Source organism: Oncorhynchus tshawytscha, linkage group LG10 (assembly GCF_018296145.1).
Source record: "Oncorhynchus tshawytscha isolate Ot180627B linkage group LG10, Otsh_v2.0, whole genome shotgun sequence".
Taxonomy (NCBI): Eukaryota; Metazoa; Chordata; class Actinopteri; order Salmoniformes; family Salmonidae; genus Oncorhynchus; species Oncorhynchus tshawytscha.
Window position 1 is genome coordinate 3,867,718 of NC_056438.1, and position 22,992 is coordinate 3,890,709.

The window sequence follows — 22,992 nt, forward strand, 5'->3', positions numbered from 1 at the left end:
TGTGACTAGAATATTAAATAATCAGATGTCGTGGGACAAAGTGTCTCATCACCAACCTTTTCTCTTTTAATTGTCAACATCTAAAATCATGTTGAAATATAAAACTGTTTCTACAGAGCTTCATCATTCTGAAAACAGATCTTAAAGATATGACATGGGCTAATCTGCATTTCTTTTGGATCAATAACTTCATTTTTGTGGAGGGTGTTTGGGTTGGTAACTTCTACACTTTTTGGGGGGAAAACGGAAGACACCTCGACAGGAATGACGGGGAGTCCATCCAAATCATCTTGGCTCCTTGACGCAGTCTGCTCATGTTTAGGTTGCATTGAGACAATGATTTATCAGTGAGCCAAGCCCTGCTCAGATAATCCCTAGCATTGTGTCGCTGAGTTGTTGTAGTCCTGCTGCAGATCGTCTCTGTAACTCCCCTGAATACCTCTGTTGCTCCTACAGCTATTTGCAGTAATTATGAGCCTTTGAACTGGAGTTAAACTGATAGCACTGAGGCAGTGTGCCCTAGTAGGAAGACCCACTGTGTGCAGCTCACCTTGTACTATCGACAGAAACATAAATATCACATGTCTATCTCTGATAAGCCTTCCATAAAAGCAATAAAAAAAATCTAGAATCCCAGAAAAGTGCAAAACAAAATAGGCCACATTAACAGGTTTATGAAATTAATAACTTGCTAATAACATTCATATACTGACAATCTGAAAACAAATACCTTTTGATACGGTGGTAGAGATACATGGCTTCGCCATCTTCAGGTAAGAGACAGGAATGCCAATAGTGGAGGTGTTAATGTTTTATGTTCATATCATGTTGCTGTTTATGAGTCATATTCCTGTAAAGCTTAGAGAGGACCTCATGTCAAATGCTGTTGAAGTAATAGGGGCTTCAGGTTCACCTGACGGGTATAAATTTGATATCGGCGCATTCGGAATCCAATTAGTCTCGAGAAAATATTAAAACTTTTCGCCTACGACGAAAAATGAATTTTAACATTTTCGGGGTTCTCGCCTCGAGAGGCGTTACCTTGGTAAAAGGGGACCCCAAAATGTTCCATACAAAACATATGTGCTCATATGAAAGAGGTCAAATAAATGACATCTAGGGTCAAAGGTCAAAATTCCAGGTAGTCCAGGTCAGGGTGTTGAGCCTCACCTAAAGCGAGTGGTGGAAAGCGGCTATAGACAAAGTGCTAACAGTCAGTATCTGGATAACGTATGTGAAATCAACAGAGAAGTATATTTTCTGGGTGACTTACATTTTTTACTGGTTTAACTTCAAACTGCCTGCAAACCTAGGTTACAAACAGCACAGGGATTAAATAATCCACATGGATTGATCTTTACTAACGCTGCAGAAATGTTATCCAAATCCATAGGATGTATTGATCACAAGTAGCCACATCGAGAAAAAAAACAAAGTTCCAAAGGCTGGGCCACTAATATAGTGTTTTAGAGGTCAATGACAATATGTTTTGTGGTGATTCCTACGTTGAAGAGGTACATAATATCTATTGGTCTGTGGTGTGTAATGAGGAGCAACTAGACACTGCACTTCACACATTTATGACTACTACATACACTAACTACATATTTCAATTACTAATAAGAATTTAACGATTGAGAGGGATGAGGGAAAAGGAATGGCAAATAAATCTGTCTGCACAGCCGATTGGCAAACTGTAAATTGAGAAATCACGACTAAAACTTAACAAAAATAAGAAAAAAAAAATATATATATATATATATATATACTATATAAAGAATGATAACTTAAGTAACATTTTGGGCAAGAAGGCAAACTCATCTCCATCAATCATTGAATCAGATGTCTTTTTCATCACAAACCCATTTGATATTTCCAATTTATTTTAATTGGAAAACTTATGCATGACATCCCAACAACAAATTCTGAACCTACACATCTGTGTATAACTGACCAAAATCTGAAAGGAAAGCAAATGTCATTTTGAATTCTGGAAATTGAGTGTGGAAGTGGTGATATTTTGTTGATGTTGTCTATCAACAATGTCAAGACACCTTGGTCTGACAACTTGAATGGAAAATGACTTGAGGACTATAGCGGACGATATTGCCACTCCTATTGGCCATCTCTTCAATCTAAGCCTACAGGAAAGTGTGTGCCCTCAGTCCTGGAGGGAAGCAAAAATCATTCCACTACCCAGAATAGTAAAGCTTTACCTTTACTGTCTCAAACAGCCAACCAATCAGCCTGTTACCAACCCTTAGTAAATGTTTTGAGAAAAATGGTGTTTGACCAGATACAATGCTATTTCACAGTAAACCAAATTAACAAGACATTTTCAGTACGCTTATAGGGAAGGACATTCAACAAGCACAGCACTTACACAAATGAGTGATGATTGGCTGAGAGAAAATGTATGATAAAAATTGATTGCTACCACAGCTAGTGTTTTGTTAGACTTCAGTGCAGCTTTTGATATTATCGATCAGAATCTGATGCTGGAAAAACTTGTGTTATAGCTTTTACACCCCCTGCTATATATTGTGGTTTGTGAGTTACCCTGTCTAACAGAACACAGAGGGTGTTCTTTAATGGAAGCCTCTCCAACATAATCCAGGTAGAGTCAGGCGTTCCCCAGGGCAGCTGTCTAGGCCCCTCAGTGTTTTTCAATCTTTACTAATGACCTGCCAATGGCACTGAGTAAAGCCTGTGTGTCTGTGTGTGCTGATGGCTCAATACTATACATGTAAGCAACCACAGCGAGTGAAATCACTGGAACACTTAACAAAGACCTGCAGTCAGTTTCAGAAATAATTTTGTCCTAAATACACAGAAAACTAAAAGCATTGTATTTGTGACAAGTCATTCACTAAACCCTAAACTAAATCTTGTAACTCTGTGTCGTTGTGTATGTCGAACTGCTTTGCTTTATCTTGGCCAGCTCACAATTGTAAATGAGAACTTGTTCTCAACTTGCCTACCTGGTTAAATAAAGGTGAAATAAAATAAAAAATAAAATGAATAATGTGTAAATTGAGCAAGTTGAGGAGACTAAACTGCTTGGAGTAACACTGGATTGTAAATTGTTGTGAAAACATATTGATACAACAGTAGCTAAGATGGGGAGAAGTCTGTCCATAATAAAGCGCTGCTCTACCTTAACAACACTATCAACAAGGCAGGTCCTACAGGCCCTAGTTTCTACCTTCTTAACAACACTATCAACAAGGCAGGTCCTACAGGCCCTAGTTTCTACCTTCTTAACAGCACTATCAACAAGGCAGGTCCTACAGGCCCTAGTTTCTACCTTCTTAACAGCACTATCAACAAGGCAGGTCCTACAGGCCCTAGTTTCTACCTTCTTAACAACACTATCAACAAGGCAGGTCCTACAGGCCCTAGTTTCTACCTTCTTAACAACACTATCAACAAAGCAGGTCCTACAGGCCCTAGTTTCTACCTTCTTAACAACACTATCAACAAGGCAGGTCCTACAGGCCCTAGTTTCTACCTTCTTAACAACACTATCAACAAGGCAGGTCCTACAGGCCCTAGTTTCTACCTTCTTAACAACACTATCAACAAGGCAGGTCCTACAGGCCCTAGTTTCTACCTTCTTAACAGCACTATCAACAAGGCAGGTCCTACAGGCCCTAGTTTCTACCTTCTTAACAACACTATCAACAAGGCAGGTCCTACAGGCCCTAGTTTCTACCTTCTTAACAACACTATCAACAAGGCAGGTCCTACAGGCCCTAGTTTCTACCTTCTTAACAACACTATCAACAAGGCAGGTCCTACAGGCCCTAGTTTTGTCCCACCTTGACTACTGTCCGGTAGTGTGGTCAGGTGCCACAAAAAGGAAAATTCCAGTTGGCTCAGAACAGGGCAGCACGGCTGGCCCTTAAATGTACACGGAGAGCTAACATTAATGATATGTGAATCTCTCCTGGCTCAAAGTAGATGAGAGATTGGGGTGGCAGGGTAGCCTAGTGGTTAGAGCGTTGGACTAGTAACCCAAAGGTTGCAAGATCAAATCCCCTGAGCTGACAAGGTACAAATCTGTCGTTCTGCCCCCGAACAAGGCAGTTAACCCACTGTTCCTAGGCTGTCATTGAAAATAAGAATTTGTTCTGAACTGACTTGCCTAGTTGTACACATGGTTTTTGTGGTAGTAGAAGCCACAAAATGTTTTGTGAATATATTGTAATGTTTGTAATTGTATATAACTGCCTTAATTTTGCTGGACCCCATGAAGAGTAGCTGATGCCTTGGTAGGAACTAATGGGGATCCTTAATAAATACAAAATACAAAAATTGGTTGAATCAGAAGGTGGCTCTCATGTGATTGGTTGAATCAGAAGATGGCTCATGTGATTGGTCGAGTCAGAAGATGGCTCTTATGTGATTGGTTGATTCCAAAAGCTGCTACCATGTGATTGGTTGATTCAGAAGGCTCTTCAAATGTGATTGATTGAATCATTCAGAAGATGGCTCTCATGTGATTGGTTGATTCAGAAGGCTCTTCTACTGTGATTGGTTGAATCATTCAGAAGGTGGCTCTCATGTTATTTCTGGTGTTCTTGATCTCCAGTTCCAGCTGTGTGATCTGGACCTACACAAAACCACACAGTGATCTGATGAAAGGTTGTCCCCTGATATCATCCACAGCAGATACACCAGACAGACACACACACACGCACACACACACACACAAACACCAGACCAGACACACACACACCAGACCAGACACACACACACACCAGACCAGACACACACACACACCAGACCAGACACACACACCAGACCAGACACACACACCAGACCAGACACACACACCAGACCAGACACACACACCAGACCAGACACACACACCAGACCAGACACACACACACACACACCAGACCAGACACACATACCAGACCAGACACACACACACCAGACCAGACACACACACCAGACCAGACACACACACCAGACCAGACACACACACAGCACACAAATCAGACCACACTAGAGGTCGACCAGTTAATCGGAATGGCCGATTTCAAGTGTTCATAACAATCGGTAATCAGATTTTTTTTTTTTCACATTTATTTAACTAGGCAAGTCAGTTAAGAACAAATTCTTAATTTCAATGACGGCCTAGGAACGGTGGGTTAACTACCTTATTCAGGGACAGAACGACAGATTTTTACCTTGTCAGCTCGGGGATTCGTTTTTGCAACCTTCCGGTTACTAGTCCAACGCTCTAACCACCTGCCTTACATTGCACTCCACAAGGAGCCTGCGCGGCAGGCTGACTACCTGTTACGCGAGAGCAGCAAGGAGCCAAGGTAAATTGCTAGCTAGCATTAAACTTATCTTATAAAAAAACAATCTTCACATAATCACTAGTTAACTACACATGGTTGATGATATTACTTGTTTATCTAGCGTGTCCTGCGTTATATATAATCGATGCGGTGCCTGTTAACTTCTCATGGAATCACAGCCTATTTCGCCAAACGGGTGATTTAACAAGTGCATTTGTGAAAAAAAGCACTGTCGTTGCACCAATGTGTACCGAACCATAAACATCAACGCCTTTCTTTAAAATCACAAGTATATATTTTTAAACCTGCATATTTAGTTAATATTGCCTGCTAACATGAATTTCTTATAACTAGGGAAATTGTGTCACTTCTCTTGCGTTCTGTGCAAGCAGAGTCAGGGTATATGCAGCAGTTTGGGCCGCCTGGCTCGTTGTGAACTCCATTTATTCCTAACAAAGGCCGTAATTAATTTGCCAGAATTGTACATAATGTAACAGGAATATTTAGACTGATGGATGCCACCCGTTAGATAAAATATGGAACGGTTCCGTATTTCACTGAAAAAATAACCGTTTTGTTTTCAAAATTATAGTTTCCGGATACGAACATATTAATGACCAAAGGCTCATATTTCTGTGTGTTATTATGTTATTATTAAGTCTATGATTTGATATTTGATGGATCAGTCTGACTGAGCGGTGGTAGGCAGCAGCAGGCTCGTAAGCATTCATTCAAACAGCACTTTCGTGCATCTGTCAGCAGCTCTTCGCTGTGCTTCAAGCCTGTTTCAAGCCTATCAACTCCTGAGATTAGGCTGGTGTAACCGATGTGAAATGGCTAGCTAGTTAGCGGGGTGCGCGCTAATAGCATTTCAAACATCACTCGCTCTGAGACTTGGAGTAGTTGTTCCCTTTGCTCTGCAAACTTGAAGTAGGCCGTGGCTTTTGTGGAGCGATGGGTAACGCTGCTTCGAGTGTGGCTGTTGTCGATGTGTTCCTGGTTCGAGCCCAGGGAGGAGCGAGGAGAGGGACGGAAGCTATACTGTTACACTGGCAAATACTAAAGTGCCTATAAGAACATCCAATAGTCAAAGGTTAATGAAATACAAATGGTATAGAGGGAAATAGTCCTATAATTCCTATAATAACTACAACCTAAAACTTCTTACCTGGGAATATTGAAGACTCATGTTAAAAGGAACCAGCAGCTTTCATATGTTCTCATGTTCTGAGCAAGGAACTGAAACGGTAGCTTTTTTACATGGCACATATTGCACTTTTACTTTCTTCTACAACACTTTGTTTTTGCATTATTTAAACCAAATTGAACATGTTTCATTATTTATTTGAGGCTAAATGGATTTTATTGATGTATTTTTTAAGTTAAAATAAGTGTTCATTCAGTATTGTTGTAATTGTCATTATTACAAATAAATGTAAAAAATCTTCCAATTAATCGATATCGGCGTTGAAAAATTATAATCGGTCGACTTCTAGACCACACACACACACACAAATCAGACCAGATATACATACCAGACCACACACACACACTGAGTGTACAAAACATTAGGAACACCTGCTCTTTCCATGACATAGACTGACTGACCAGGTGAATCCAGGTATAATCCCTTATTGATGTCACTTGTTAAATCCACTTCAATCAGTGTAGATGAAGTGGAGGAGACGGGTTAAAGAAGGATTTTTAAGCCTTGACACATGGATTGTGTATGTGTGCCATTCAGAGGGTGAATGGGCAAAAACAAAATATGTAAGTGCCTTTGAACAGGGTATGGTAGTAGGTGCCAGAAGCACAGTTTGTGCACCGGTTTGTGTCAAGAACTGCAACGCTGCTGGGGTTTTCATAGTCCGCAGTTTATCGTGTGTATCCAGAATGGTCCACCACCCAAAGGACATCCAGCCAACTGGACACAACTGGGGGAAGCATTGGAGTCAACATGGGCCAGCATCCCTGTGGAACGCTTACGACACCTTGTAGAGTCCATGCCCTGACCAATTGAGGCTGTTCTGAGGAGAAAAGGGGGAGGTGCAACTCCATATTAGGAAGGTGTTCTTAATGTTTAGAACACTCAGAATTCAGCGAATTGAGGCTGTTCTGAGGGCAAAAGGGGGAGGTGCAACTCCATATTAGGAAGGTGTTCTTAATGTTTAGAACACTCAGAATTCAGCGAATTGAGGCTGTTCTGAGGGCAAAAGGGGGAGGTGCAACTCCATATTAGGAAGGTGTTCTTAATGTTTAGAACACTCGGTATATACAACCTTTTTCTGGTTGAGCTGGTCTCTCAGTCCCCTGATCTCCTCTTGTTGTCTGTAGAATGCCTGAAGGAGCTGTAACACACAGAAACACACTCTAAAACAAACTCTGAAACACACTCTGAAACAAACTCTGAAACAAACTCTGAAACAAACTCTGAAACAAACTCTGAAACAAACTCTGAAACAAACTCTGAAACAAACTCTGAAACAAACTCAGAAACAAACTCAGAAACAAACTCCGAAACAAACTCCGAAACACCCTCTGAACCAGAGCAAAATCAGATTTAGAGTTTTTTTCTAAAGACACATTTGGAGGTAGGCCTTCATGTGTAGCCTATGACAGCCTATCCCACTCACCTCACTCTCTGTCCTGGGAGGAGGGCACTCTGAGGGCTCACAACAGTGGGGAGTGTAGGCCCAACCCGGAGCCTGGGTCTCGTCTGGCTGCCAGCCCGACAGATCAGCCACTTCCCTGGGGTACTTGGCGTCCTGGTAGGCCAGCTGCTCCTGGAGGAAGGCCTGCTCCGTGGACCCTGTGTCTTCTGGTCCCCCACTCTGGAAGCTGCTCAGCCCCCTCCTGGGTAGGGTCTCAGGGTAGGGGTTGGCTATCTTACTGCCAGGTTTCAGACACATCAGCACCGGGCCTGTTGGGGTGGAACAATGGTTTAAGGTGTGTCCCAAGTGGCACCCTTTTCCCTCTATTGAGTCCAAACTGGTTTGCCAGTTTCCCAGCCTTTCTATGCAAACTGAGACCATAGTCTCCCATCTTGGCTCCCAGTTACACTGACCTCTATTGATCCCTGAGAGCCACTGTTGAGCCGTCAGGGCCGCCTCGTTGCCTGCTGTCATGGGGAAGATGTCATCCTGGAAGGTCTTTGGGGACTGGAGAGAGGACATAAAACAGTTGAGTGAACTCTCTCTCTTCCTCTCTCCCCTTCCAGCTCTCTCTATCTCTTTATCTCCTCTACCTCGCTCTCTTCCTCTCTCCCCTTCCTGCTCTCTCTATCTCTTTATCTCCTCTACCTCGCTCTCTTCCTCTCTCCCCTTCCTGCTCTCTCTCTCTTTATCTCCTCTACCTCGCTTGCTTTCTCCCTCTCTCTTCCTCTCTCCCCTTCCCACTCTCTCTCTCTCTCTCTCTCTCTCTCTCTCTCTCTCTCTTTTTATCTCCTCTACTTCGCTCGCTTACTCTCTCTCTCTCTCTCTCTCTCTTTATCTCCTCTACCTCGCTCGCTTTCTCCCTCTCTTTTTTCTCCCCTTCCCCTTCCCACTCTCTCTCTCTCTTTATCTCCTCTACCTCGCTCGCTTTCTCCCTCTCTTTCTCTCTCCCCTTCCCACTCTCTCTCTCTCTCTCTCTCTCTCTCTCTCTCTCTCTCTCTCTCTCTCTCTCTTTATCTCCTCTGCCTCGCTCTCTTTCTCTGAAAACTCAAATTGCTTTATTGGCATGACAAACATTGAATAAATATTGCCAAAGCATTGATGTGGTGTCAGCTGCATTAAGTCCTCTACACTGAAATACATACAAAATATGTCCTTAATTGTCACTAGACGGTAGAACCGGTGTCCACGAAGAGTGGTGTGTAATTCTACCCTGCGAGGGACGATCATGGAGAGCGGTTCGACCAGGTCCTTAACGGTCACCAAGCGGTAGAACCGGAACACCTCACAGGAACTCACGTCCAAACCGCGCTTAGGCATGACCCCTGGAGAGGTCAGAGTTCACAAGGTCAGAGGTGAACACAAGGGTGTTCCCTATGTCAGTATATTTATAATCTGAATCACAGAACATTGAATGGGTTATTATTAGGTATAATGTATCCATAGAATGAAGCAGAAACAGTCAAACTCTCCATCTTGACTACGGATGAATGGACAGAAGCCCATTAACAACTACACATATCTGTATATAAAGTCCATACACAGTCCATGTAGTGTGTGTGTGTGTTCTTACCCAATCCTTTCTGAGGCAGTATTATGTGTGTGTGTGTGTGTGTGTGTGTGTGTGTGTGTGTGTGTGTGTGTGTGTGTGTGTATATGTGTGTGTGTGTGTGTGTGTGTGTGTGCTTCCCCAATCCTTTCTGAGGCAGTATTATGTGTGTGTGTGTGTGTGTGTGTGTGTGTGTGTGTGTGTATATGTGTGTGTGTGTGTGTGTGCTTCCCCAATCCTTTCTGAGGCAGTATTATGTGTGTGTGTGTGTGTGTGTGTGTGTGTCTGTTTGTGTGTGTGTGTGTGTCTGTTTGTCTGTTTGTGTGTGTGTGCTTCCCCAATCCTTTCCGAAGCAGTATTATGTGTGTGTGTGTGTGTGTGTGTGCGTTCTTACCCAATCCTTTCTGAGGCAGTAGGGAGTAATATTCAGTGAGGAACTGAACGTAGGGCTTCTCAGAACTGATCTCATAATACCGGATGTTACCATCACCCTGGAACACACACACCTAATGTTACCATCACCCTGGAACACACACACCTAATGTTACCATCACCCTGGAACACACACACCTAATGTTACCATCACCCTGGAACACACACGCACACACACACCTAATGTTACCATCACCCTGGAACACACACACCTAATGTTACCATCACCCTGGAACACACACACCTAATGTTACCATCACCCTGGAACACACACACCTAATGTTACCATCACCCTGGATCACACACGCACACACACACCTAATGTTACCATCACCCTGGAACACACACACCTAATGTTACCATCACCCTGGAACACACACACCTAATGTTACCATCACCCTGGAACACACACACCTAATGTTACCATCACCCTGGAACACACGCACACACACACCTAATGTTACCATCACCCTGGAACACACACACCTAATGTTACCATCACCCTGGAACACACACGCACACACACACCTAATGTTACCATCACCCTGGAACACACACACCTAATGTTACCATCACCCTGGAACACACACACCTAATGTTACCATCACCCTGGAACACACACACCTAATGTTACCATCACCCTGGAACACACACGCACACACACACCTAATGTTACCATCACCCTGGAACACACACACCTAATGTTACCATCACCCTGGAACACACACACCTAATGTTACCATCACCCTGGAACACACACACCTAATGTTACCATCACCCTGGAACACACACACCTAATGTTACCATCACCCTGGAACACACACGCACACACACACCTAATGTTACCATCACCCTGGAACACACACACCTAATGTTACCATCACCCTGGAACACACACGCACACACACACCTAATGTTACCATCACCCTGGAACACACACACCTAATGTTACCATCACCCTGGAACACACACACCTAATGTTACCATCACCCTGGAACACACACGCACACACACACCTAATGTTACCATCACCCTGGAACACACACACACACACACAGACCTAATGTTACCATCACCCTGGAATACACACACACACACACACACACACACACACACACACACACACACACTCAGACCTAATGTTACCATCACCCTGGAACACACACACACACACACACACACACACACTCAGACCTAATGTTACCATCACCCTGGAACACACACACACACACACACACACACAGACCTAATGTTACCATCACCCTGGAATACACACACACACACACCTAATGTTACCATCACCCTGGAACACACACACACACACACCTAATGTTACCATCACCCTGGAACACACACACACACACACACACACACACACACACACACACACACACACACACACACACACACACACACACACTCAGACCTAATGTTACCATCACCCTGGAACACACACACACACACACACACACACACACACACACACACACACACACACACACACACACACCTAATGTTACCATCACCCTGGAACACACACACACACACACACACACACACACACACACACACACACACACACACACACACACACACACACACACACACACACACACACACACACACAGACCTAATGTTACCATCACCCTGGAACACACATACACACACACAGACCTAATGTTACCATCACCCTGGAACACACACACACACACAGACCTAATGTTACCATCACCCTGGAACACACACACACCTAATGTTACCATCAAATCAAATTGTGTTTGTCACATGCCCCGAATACAACAGACCTTACAGTGAAATGCTGAATACAACAGACCTTAACCAACAATGCACTTTTAAGAAAAATAAGTGTCAAGTAAAAATATATAAATAAAAATAACAAATAGCTAAAGAGCAGCAATATGTCAGAGTGATTGATCAGTATTGATTACCTTGCCACCCAGGTAGAGGATGTGTGTATCAGGGTCAGAGTGATTGATCAGTATTGATTACCTTGCCAGGTAGAGGATGTGTGTATCAGGGTCAGAGTGATTGATCAGTATTGATTACCTTGCCACCCAGGTAGAGGATGTGTGTATCAGGGTCAGAGTGATTGATCAGTATTGATTACCTTGCCACCCAGGTAGAGGATGTGTGTATCAGGGTCAGAGTGATTGATCAGTATTGATTACCTTGCCACCCAGGTAGAGGATGTGTGTATCAGGGTCAGAGTGATTGATCAGTATTGATTACCTTGCCACCCAGGTAGAGGATGTGTGTATCAGGGTCAGAGTGATTGATCAGTATTGATTACCTTGCCACCCAGGTAGAGGATGTGTGTATCAGGGTCAGAGTGATTGATCAGTATTGATTACCTGGCCACCCAGGTAGAGGATGTGTGTATCAGGGTCGTAGCAGAGTGATTGATCAGTATTGATTACCTTGCCAGGTAGAGGATGTGTATATCAGGGTCATGACAGAGTGATTGATCAGTATTGATTACCTTGCCGGCCAGGTAGAGGATGTGTATATCAGGGTCATGACAGAGTGATTGATCAGTATTGATTACCTTGCCAGGTAGAGGATGTGTGTATCAGGGTCGTAGCAGAGTGATTGATCAGTATTGATTACCTTGCCGGCCAGGTAGAGGATGTGTGTATCAGGGTCGTAGCAGAGTGATTGATCAGTATTGATTACCTTGCCAGGTAGAGGATGTGTATATCAGGGTCATGACAGAGTGATTGATCAGTATTGATTACCTTGCCGGCCAGGTAGAGGATGTGTGTATCAGGGTCATGACAGAGTGATTGATCAGTATTGATTACCTTGCCGGCCAGGTAGAGGATGTGTGTATCAGGGTCATGACAGAGTGATTGATCAGTATTGATTACCTTGCCGGCCAGGTAGAGGATGTGTGTATCAGGGTCGTAGCAGAGTGATTAATCAGTATTGATTACCTTGCCGGCCAGGTAGAGGATGTGTGTATCAGGGTCATGACAGAGTGATTGATCAGTATTGATTACCTTGCCAGCCAGGTAGAGGATGTGTATATCAGGGTCATGACAGAGTGATTGATCAGTATTGATTACCTTGCCAGGTAGAGGATGTGTGTATCAGGGTCGTAGCAGAGTGATTAATCAGTATTGATTACCTTGCCAGGTAGAGGATGTGTGTATCAGGGTCATGACAGAGTGATTGATCAGTATTGATTACCTTGCCAGGTAGAGGATGTGTGTATCAGAGTCATGACAGAGTGATTGATCAGTATTGATTACCTTGCCAGGTAGAGGATGTGTGTATCAGGGTCGTAGCAGAGTGATTAATCAGTATTGATTACCTTGCCGGCCAGGTAGAGGATGTGTGTATCAGGGTCATGACAGAGTGATTGATCAGTATTGATTACCTTGCCAGGTAGAGGATGTGTGTATCAGGGTCGTAGCAGAGTGATTAATCAGTATTGATTACCTTGCCGGCCAGGTAGAGGATGTGTGTATCAGGGTCATGACAGAGTGATTGATCAGTATTGATTACCTTGCCGGCCAGGTAGAGGATATGTGTACCAGGGTCATGACAGAGTGATTAATCAGTATTGATTACCTTGCCGGCCAGGTAGAGGATGTGTGTATCAGGGTCATGACAGAGTGATTGATCAGTATTGATTACCTTGCCACCCAGGTAGAGGATGTGTATATCAGGGTCGTAGCAGAGTGATTGATCAGTATTGATTACCTTGCCAGCCAGGTAGAGGATGTGTATATCAGGGTCATGACAGAGTGATTGATCAGTATTGATTACCTTGCCAGGTAGAGGATGTGTATATCAGGGTCATGACAGAGTGATTGATCAGTATTGATTACCCTGCCACCCAGGTAGAGGATGTGTATATCAGGGTCATGACAGAGTGATTGATCAGTATTGATTACCTTGCCGGCCAGGTAGAGGATGTGTGTATCAGGGTCATGACAGAGTGATTGATCAGTATTGATTACCTTGCCGGCCAGGTAGAGGATGTGTGTATCAGGGTCATGACAGAGTGATTGATCAGTATTGATTACCTTGCCGGCCAGGTAGAGGATGTGTGTATCAGGGTCATGACAGAGTGATTGATCAGTATTGATTACCTTGCCACCCAGGTAGAGGATGTGTGTATCAGGGTCGTAGCAGAGTGATTAATCAGTATTGATTACCTTGCCAGCCAGGTAGAGGATGTGTATATCAGGGTCATGACAGAGTGATTGATCAGTATTGATTACCTTGCCAGGTAGAGGATATGTATACCAGGGTCATGACAGAGTGATTAATCAGTATTGATTACCTTGCCGGCCAGGTAGAGGATGTGTATATCAGGGTCATGACAGAGTGATTGATCAGTATTGATTACCTTGCCACCCAGGTAGAGGATGTGTATATCAGGGTCATGACAGAGTGATTGATCAGTATTGATTACCTTGCCAGCCAGGTAGAGGATGTGTATATCAGGGTCATGACAGAGTGATTGATCAGTATTGATTACCTTGCCAGGTAGAGGATGTGTATATCAGGGTCATGACAGAGTGATTGATCAGTATTGATTACCTTGCCACCCAGGTAGAGGATGTGTATATCAGGGTCATGACAGAGTGATTGATCAGTATTGATTACCTTGCCACCCAGGTAGAGGATGTGTATATCAGGGTCATGACAGAGTGATTGATCAGTATTGATTACCTTGCCGGCCAGGTAGAGGATGTGTGTATCAGGGTCATGACAGAGTGATTGATCAGTATTGATTACCTTGCCGGCCAGGTAGAGGATGTGTGTATCAGGGTCATGACAGAGTGATTGATCAGTATTGATTACCTTGCCGGCCAGATAGAGGATGTGTGTATCAGGGTCGTAGCAGAGTGATTAATCAGTATTGATTACCTTGCCGGCCAGGTAGAGGATGTGTGTATCAGGGTCATGACAGAGTGATTGATCAGTATTGATTACCTTGCCGGCCAGGTAGAGGATGTGTGTATCAGGGTCATGACAGAGTGATTAATCAGTATTGATTACCTTGCCGGCCAGGTAGAGGATGTGTGTATCAGGGTCATGACAGAGTGATTGATCAGTATTGATTACCTTGCCACCCAGGTAGAGGATGTGTATATCAGGGTCATGACAGAGTGATTGATCAGTATTGATTACCTTGCCACCCAGGTAGAGGATGTGTATATCAGGGTCATGACAGAGTGATTGATCAGTGTTGATTACCTTGCCACCCAGGTAGAGGATGTGTGTATCAGGGTCATGACAGAGTGATTGATCAGTATTGATTACCTTGCCGGCCAGGTAGAGGATGTGTGTATCAGGGTCGTGACAGAGTGATTGATCAGTATTGATTACCTTGCCAGGTAGAGGATGTGTATATCAGGGTCATGACAGAGTGATTGATCAGTATTGATTACCTTGCCAGCCAGGTAGAGGATGTGTGTATCAGGGTCATGACAGAGTGATTGATCAGTATTGATTACCTTGCCAGGTAGAGGATGTGTATATCAGGGTCATGACAGAGTGATTGATCAGTATTGATTACCTTGCCGGCCAGGTAGAGGATGTGTATATCAGGGTCATGACAGAGTGATTGATCAGTATTGATTACCTTGCCAGCCAGGTAGAGGATGTGTGTACCAGGGTCGTGACAGAGTGATTGATCAGTATTGATTACCTTGCCAGGTAGAGGATGTGTGTATCAGGGTCATGACAGAGTGATTGATCAGTATTGATTACCTTGCCAGGTAGAGGATGTTTGTATCAGGGTCGTAGCAGAGTGATTGATCAGTATTGATTACCTTGCCGGCCAGGTAGAGGATATGTGTACCAGGGTCATGACAGAGTGATTAATCAGTATTGATTACCTTGCCGGCCAGGTAGAGGATGTGTGTATCAGGGTCATGACAGAGTGATTAATCAGTATTGATTACCTTGCCGGCCAGGTAGAGGATGTGTGTATCAGGGTCATGACAGAGTGATTGATCAGTATTGATTACCTTGCCACCCAGGTAGAGGATGTGTATATCAGGGTCGTAGCAGAGTGATTGATCAGTATTGATTACCTTGCCAGCCAGGTAGAGGATGTGTATATCAGGGTCATGACAGAGTGATTGATCAGTATTGATTACCTTGCCGGCCAGGTAGAGGATGTGTATATCAGGGTCATGACAGAGTGATTGATCAGTATTGATTACCTTGCCAGCCAGGTAGAGGATGTGTGTACCAGGGTCGTGCAGAGTGATTGATCAGTATTGATTACCTTGCCAGGTAGAGGATGTGTGTATCAGGGTCGTGAGCAGAGTGATTGATCAGTATTGATTACCTTGCCAGGTAGAGGATGTGTATATCAGGGTCATGACAGAGTGATTGATCAGTATTGATTACCTTGCCAGCCAGGTAGAGGATGTGTGTATCAGGGTCATGACAGAGTGATTGATCAGTATTGATTACCTTGCCGGCCAGGTAGAGGATGTGTATATCAGGGTCATGACAGAGTGATTGATCAGTATTGATTACCTTGCCGGCCAGGTAGAGGATGTGTATATCAGGGTCATGACAGAGTGATTGATCAGTATTGATTACCTTGCCGGACAGGTAGAGGATGTGTATATCAGGGTCATGACAGAGTGATTGATCAGTATTGATTACCTTGCCGGCCAGGTAGAGGATGTGTATATCAGGGTCATGACAGAGTGATTGATCAGTATTGATTACCTTGCCAGCCAGGTAGAGGATGTGTGTACCAGGGTCGTAGCAGAGTGATTGATCAGTATTGATTACCTTGCCAGGTAGAGGATGTGTGTATCAGGGTCATGACAGAGTGATTGATCAGTATTGATTACCTTGCCAGGTAGAGGATGTGTGTATCAGGGTCATGACAGAGTGATTGATCAGTATTGATTACCTTGCCAGCCAGGTAGAGGATGTGTATATCAGGGTCATGACAGAGTGATTGATCAGTATTGATTACCTTGCCGGCCAGGTAGAGGATGTGTATATCAGGGTCATGACAGAGTGATTGATCAGTATTGATTACCTTGCCAGCCAGGTAGAGGATGTGTGTACCAGGGTCGTAGCAGAGTGATTGATCAGTATTGATTACCTTGCCAGGTAGAGGATGTGTGTATCAGGGTCGTAGCAGAGTGATTGATCAGTATTGATTACCTTGCCAGGTAGAGGATGTGTATATCAGGGTCATGACAGAGTGATTGATCAGTATTGATTACCTTGCCAGCCAGGTAGAGCATGTGTGTATCAGGGTCATGACAGAGTGATTGATCAGTATTGATTACCTTGCCGGCCAGGTAGAGGATGTGTATATCAGGGTCATGACAGAGTGATTGATCAGTATTGATTACCTTGCCGGCCAGGTAGAGGATGTGTATATCAGGGTCATGACAGAGTGATTGATCAGTATTGATTACCTTGCCGGACAGGTAGAGGATGTGTGTACCAGGGTCGTAGCAGAGTGATTGATCAGTATTGATTACCTTGCCGGCCAGGTAGAGGATGTGTATATCAGGGTCATGACAGAGTGATTGATCAGTATTGATTACCTTGCCGGCCAGGTAGAGGATGTGTATATCAGGGTCATGACAGAGTGATTGATCAGTATTGATTACCTTGCCAGCCAGGTAGAGGATGTGTGTACCAGGGTCGTAGCAGAGTGATTGATCAGTATTGATTACCTTGCCAGGTAGAGGATGTGTGTATCAGGGTCGTAGCAGAGTGATTGATCAGTATTGATTACCTTACCGGCCAGGTAGAGGATGTGTGTATCAGGGTCGTAGCAGAGTGATTGATCAGTATTGATTACCTTGCCAGGTAGAGGATGTGTGTATCAGGGTCATGACAGAGTGATTGATCAGTATTGATTACCTTGCCGGCCAGGTAGAGGATGTGTGTATCAGGGTCGTAGCAGAGTGATTGATCAGTATTGATTACCTTGCCAGCCAGGTAGAGGATGTGTGTATCAGGGTCGTAGAATGGGAAGAGGACTCCTGCACCTCCATCCACCTCCTCCTCCGACAGCGGCTCTGACAGATCATCCTACATGTCAGAGATAAAACATTGAGTGGTGTGTGTGTGTGTGTGTCTGTCTGTGTCTGTGTGTGTGTCTATGTCTGTGTGTGTGTGTGTGTGTGTGTCTATGACTTTGTGTGTGTGTGTGTGTCTATGTCTGTGTGTGTGTGTGTGTGTGTCTGTGTGTGTGTGTGTGTCTATGTGTGTGTGTGTCTGTGTGTGTGTGTGTGTCTCTCTCTCTCACCGGATCCCATAATGTGATCTGTCTTTGGTTCCATGGTGAGCTGCCAGTAGAAAACAGCATGTTCTGGTCTCCTATAAACACCACCTTATTGGCCCTGTGGAGTTTACTGCTGGACACCTACACACACACACACACACACACACACACACACACACACACACACACACACACACACACACACACACACACACACACACACACACAGACAGACATAGACACACACACACACAGACATAGACACACACACAGACACACACACACACACACAGACATAGACACATAGTAAATTACCGTAATGTTGGTAAATTACTATAATGTTGGTAAATTACCGTAACGTTGGTAAATTACCGGGACGTTGGTAAATTACTGTAATGTTGGTAAATTACCGTAACGTTGGTAAATTACTATAATGTTGGTAAATTACTGTAATGTTGGTAAAATACTATAATGTTGGTAAATTACTGTAATGTTGGTAAAATACTATAATGTTGGTAAATTACCGGGACGCTGGTAAATTACTATAATGTTGGTAAATTACTGTAATGTTGGTAAATTACTATAATGTTGGTAAATTACTATAATATTGATAAATTACCGGGATGTTGGTAAATTACCGGGACGTTGGTAAATTACCGGGACGTTGGTAAATTACTGTAATGTTGGTAAATTACCGTAACTTTGGTAAATTACAGGGCCGTTGGTAAATTACTGTAATGTTGGTAAATTACCGTAACGTTGGTAAATTACTATAATGTTGGTAAATTACTGTAATGTTGGTAAAATACTATAATGTTGGTAAATTACTGTAATGTTGGTAAAATACTATAATGTTGGTAAATTACCGGGTCGCTGGTAAATTACTGTAATGTTGGTAAATTACTGTAATGTTGGTAAATTACTATAATGTTGATAAATTACCGGGACGTTGGTAAATTACCGGGACGTTGGTAAATTACTGTAATGTTGGTAAATTACTGTAATGTTGGTAAATTACCGGGACGTTGGTAAATTACTGTAATGTTGGTAAATTACCGGGACGTTGGTAAATTACTGTAATGTTGGTAAATTACCGGGATGTTGGTAAATTACTGTAATGTTGGTAAATTAATATAATGTTGGTAAATTACTATAATGTTGGTAAATTACTGTAATGTTGGTAAATTACGGTGACGTTGGTAAATGACTATAATGTTGGTAAATTACTGTAATGTTGGTAAATTACTATAATATTGGTAAATTACCGGGACGTTGGTAAATTACTATAATGTTGGTAAATTACCGGGACGTTGGTCAATTACCGGGACGTTGGTAAATTACCGTAATGTTGGTAAATTACCGTAATGTTGGTAAATTACTGTAATGTTGATAAATTACCGGGATGTTGGTAAATTACCGGGACGTTGGTAAATTACTGTAATGTTGGTAAATTACCGTAACGTTGGTAAATTACTGGGACGTTGGTAAATTACCGTAATGTTGGTAAATTACCGTAATGTTGGTAAATTCCCGGGATGTTGGTAAATTACCGGGACGTTGGTAAATTACCGGGACTTTGACCAGTCCCCACACCCAGACAGACCTGTATGAGGCGCCCAGTACGTGGGTCCATGACTCGGATCTTCTTGTCCAGGCTGGTGGTAGCTAGAGAGCTGCCGTCATTGTTGAAGGACATGGAAAGAACCAGCTCAGTGTGAAGAGAAATAACACATACTGGGTTCCTCAGCACTGAGTCACACACTGACACATCCCAGACCATCACCTGTAGGAGAGAGGGAGAGAGAAAGAGAAAGAGAAAGAGAGAGACAGAGCGACAGAGAGAGACAGAGCGACAGAGACAGAGAGAGAGAGAGGAAAGAGAGAGAGAGAGAGAGAGAGAGAGAGAGAGAGAGAAAGAGAGACAGAGAGAGAGAAAGGAGAGAGAGACAGGAGAGGAGAGAGGGAAAAGGAGAGAGTGAGAGGTGAGAGAAAGAGAGAACAGACAGCGAGACAGTATGTGTGTGTTTGTCTTTTCAGACAGTGTGTGTTTGTCTTTTCAGACAGTGTGTTTGTGTGTGTTTCTACCTTGTAGTCGTAGGCTGAGCTGACCAGTAGATCCCGAGCAGTAGGGTGCCATTCTATCAGGTTGACTCTGCGGCTGTGACCCTGAAGCACCTTCCTAGGGAGGGTCATGTTCTGATAGACACCATTGGCTGGGATGTCCCAGAGCTTTACCTGTAACACATACAGGGGTCACGCATGAACATAACGCATGTCAACACACACACACAACGCATGTCAATACACACACACACACAACGCATGTCAACACACACACACACAACGCATGTCAACACACACACACACAACGCATGTCAACACACACACAACGCATGTCAACACACACACACACACACACACAGCGCATGTCAACACACACAACGCATGTCAACACACACACACACACACAACGCATGTCAACACACACACACAACGCATGTCAACACACACACACACAACGCATGTCAACACACACACAACGCATGTCAACACACACACACACACACACAGCGCATGTCAACACACACAACGAATGTCAACACACACACACACACACACACACAACGAATGTCAACACACACACACACAACGCATGTCAACACACACACAACGCATGTCAACACACACACACAGCGAATGTCAACACACACACACAACGCATGTCAACACACACACACACACACACAGCGCATGTCAACACACACAACGCATGTCAACACACACACACACACACACAACGAATGTCAACACACACACAATGCATGTCAACACACACACACAATGCATATCAACACACAATGCATATCAACACACAACGCATATCAACACACACACACACACACACACACACACACACACACACACACACACACACACACACACACACACACACACACACACACACACACACACACACACGTGTCAACGCACTAGGGCTGACCACAATTAGTCGACTGGTCGATTGTTTGGTCATTAGGCTGTTGGTTGACCGAGATTGTTTTAGTCGAGCGCCCATCTCAGTGAACTAATCCATTTTGGAGACTAAAAGCCTATTTATTCTTGATTCGAAAATGTGGTCGGAGTCTCCACATAGAGGGTGTGACAGGATTGCGGAGCCCCTGGGCCCAAATCGAGCGCCTCCCAAATTTTTTAACAATGAGGAGGGCTCTGTATAGCTCCAGATTGACATGACTGGTTGACGGTAGGTGGGGGCAGTACCTCGTTTATAAACACAAACTCACTTCCTTCAGGCTATTCTTGCCCTGACTTCTGCTGAGGCCATATCACCGTTAAATGATGCATGATGCAGATGTCGGATTGACCATGAGCCCAGAATGCACTTCTCTCTCTCCCTCCAGAATGCACTTCTCTCTCCCTCCAGAATGCACGTCTCTCTCCCTCCAGAATGCACTTCTCTCTCTCCCTCCAGAATGCACTTCTCTCTCCCCTCCAGAATGCACTTCTCTCTCTCCCTCCAGAATGCACTTCTCTCTCCCCTCCAGAATGCACTTCTCTCCCCTCCAGAATGCACTTCTCTCTTCCTCCAGAATGCACTTCTCTCTCCCTCCAGAATGCACTTCTCTCTCCCTCCAGAATGCACGTCTCTCCCCTCCAGAATGCACTTCTCTCCCCCTCCAGAATGCACTTCTCTCTCCCTCCAGAATGCACTTCTCTCTCCCCTCCAGAATGCACTTCTCTCTCCCCTCCAGAATGCACTTCTCTCTCCCCTCCAGAATGCACTTCTCTCCCTCCAGAATGCACTTCTCTCTCCCTCCAGAATGCACTTCTCTCTCCCCTCCAGAATGCACTTCTCTCTCCCCTCCAGAATGCACTTCTCTCTCCCCTCCAGAATGCACTTCTCTCTCCAGAATGCACTTCTCTCCAGAATGCACTTCTCTCCCTCCAGAATGCACTTCTCTCCCCCTCCAGAATGCACTTCTCTCTCCCCTCCAGAATGCACTTCTCTCCCTCCAGAATGCACTTCTCTCTCTCCCCTCCAGAATGCACTTCTCTCTCCCCTCCAGAATGCACTTCTCTCTCCCCTCCAGAATGCACTTCTCTCCCCTCCAGAATGCACTTCTCTCCCCTCCAGAATGCACTTCTCCTTCCCCCAGAATGCACTTCTCTCCCGCCAATTTGTGCACATTCATTGTTTAATAACTTAATTGTGTGATTTATTTTGTTTATTTTTTTGGCCTTCTATTGTTTAGAATAATTACAAGGTTATATATCAAATACTGTTTTATTCAATAGAATAGGGTTTTATTGGTACTCTCTCATCTGTGTCTGTGTGAACTGAGAGAAGCCCCCGAAGCTTTGGGTTGGCAACTGATTTACAAAATGACTTGGTGATAAGACCACATTCCATTGCATGAGTAATGTGTCTGTGTGTCCCTTAACCTTCATATGGACTCTGTACCGATACTCCACTGAATATAATGTAGCTATTGTTATTTTACTGATGCTCTTTATTTACTTGTTCCTTTTATTTTCTTATTCATATTTATATTCATATTTTTTTGTTAATTTGCATTGTTGATTAAGGGCTTATAAGTAAGTATTTCACTGTAAGGTCTACTACACCTGTTGTATTCAGCATTTCACTGTGAGGTCTACTACACCTGTTGTATTCAGCATTTCACTGTAAGGTCTACTACACCTGTTGTATTCAGCATTTCACTGTGAGGTCAACTACACCTGTTGTATTCAGCATTTCACTGTAAGGTCTAC

The 22,992-nt window shown here is 43.8% G+C and overlaps 1 protein-coding gene across 2 annotated transcripts in view; it reads right to left on the bottom strand.

Moving 5' to 3' along the window:
• Window positions 1-4,068: 4,068 nt before the first annotated feature.
• The window catches only part of LOC112240630 (coronin-2A-like), a 30,945-nt gene continuing 12,021 nt past the window's right edge, over window positions 4,069-22,992 (bottom strand). For both annotated transcript variants that reach the window (XM_042328038.1, XM_042328037.1), the window contains exons 4-13: window positions 20,287-20,436; window positions 19,805-19,984; window positions 18,226-18,342; window positions 17,904-18,008; window positions 9,910-10,006; window positions 9,179-9,291; window positions 8,380-8,473; window positions 7,949-8,235; window positions 7,595-7,663; window positions 4,069-4,615 (exon numbers count right to left, since the gene is read on the bottom strand). In XM_042328038.1, the coding sequence (XP_042183972.1) occupies window positions 4,550-4,615; window positions 7,595-7,663; window positions 7,949-8,235; window positions 8,380-8,473; window positions 9,179-9,291; window positions 9,910-10,006; window positions 17,904-18,008; window positions 18,226-18,342; window positions 19,805-19,984; window positions 20,287-20,436 (1,278 nt within the window). In that variant the 3' untranslated portion in view covers window positions 4,069-4,549. The remainder of the gene's footprint in view (window positions 4,616-7,594; window positions 7,664-7,948; window positions 8,236-8,379; window positions 8,474-9,178; window positions 9,292-9,909; window positions 10,007-17,903; window positions 18,009-18,225; window positions 18,343-19,804; window positions 19,985-20,286; window positions 20,437-22,992) is intronic.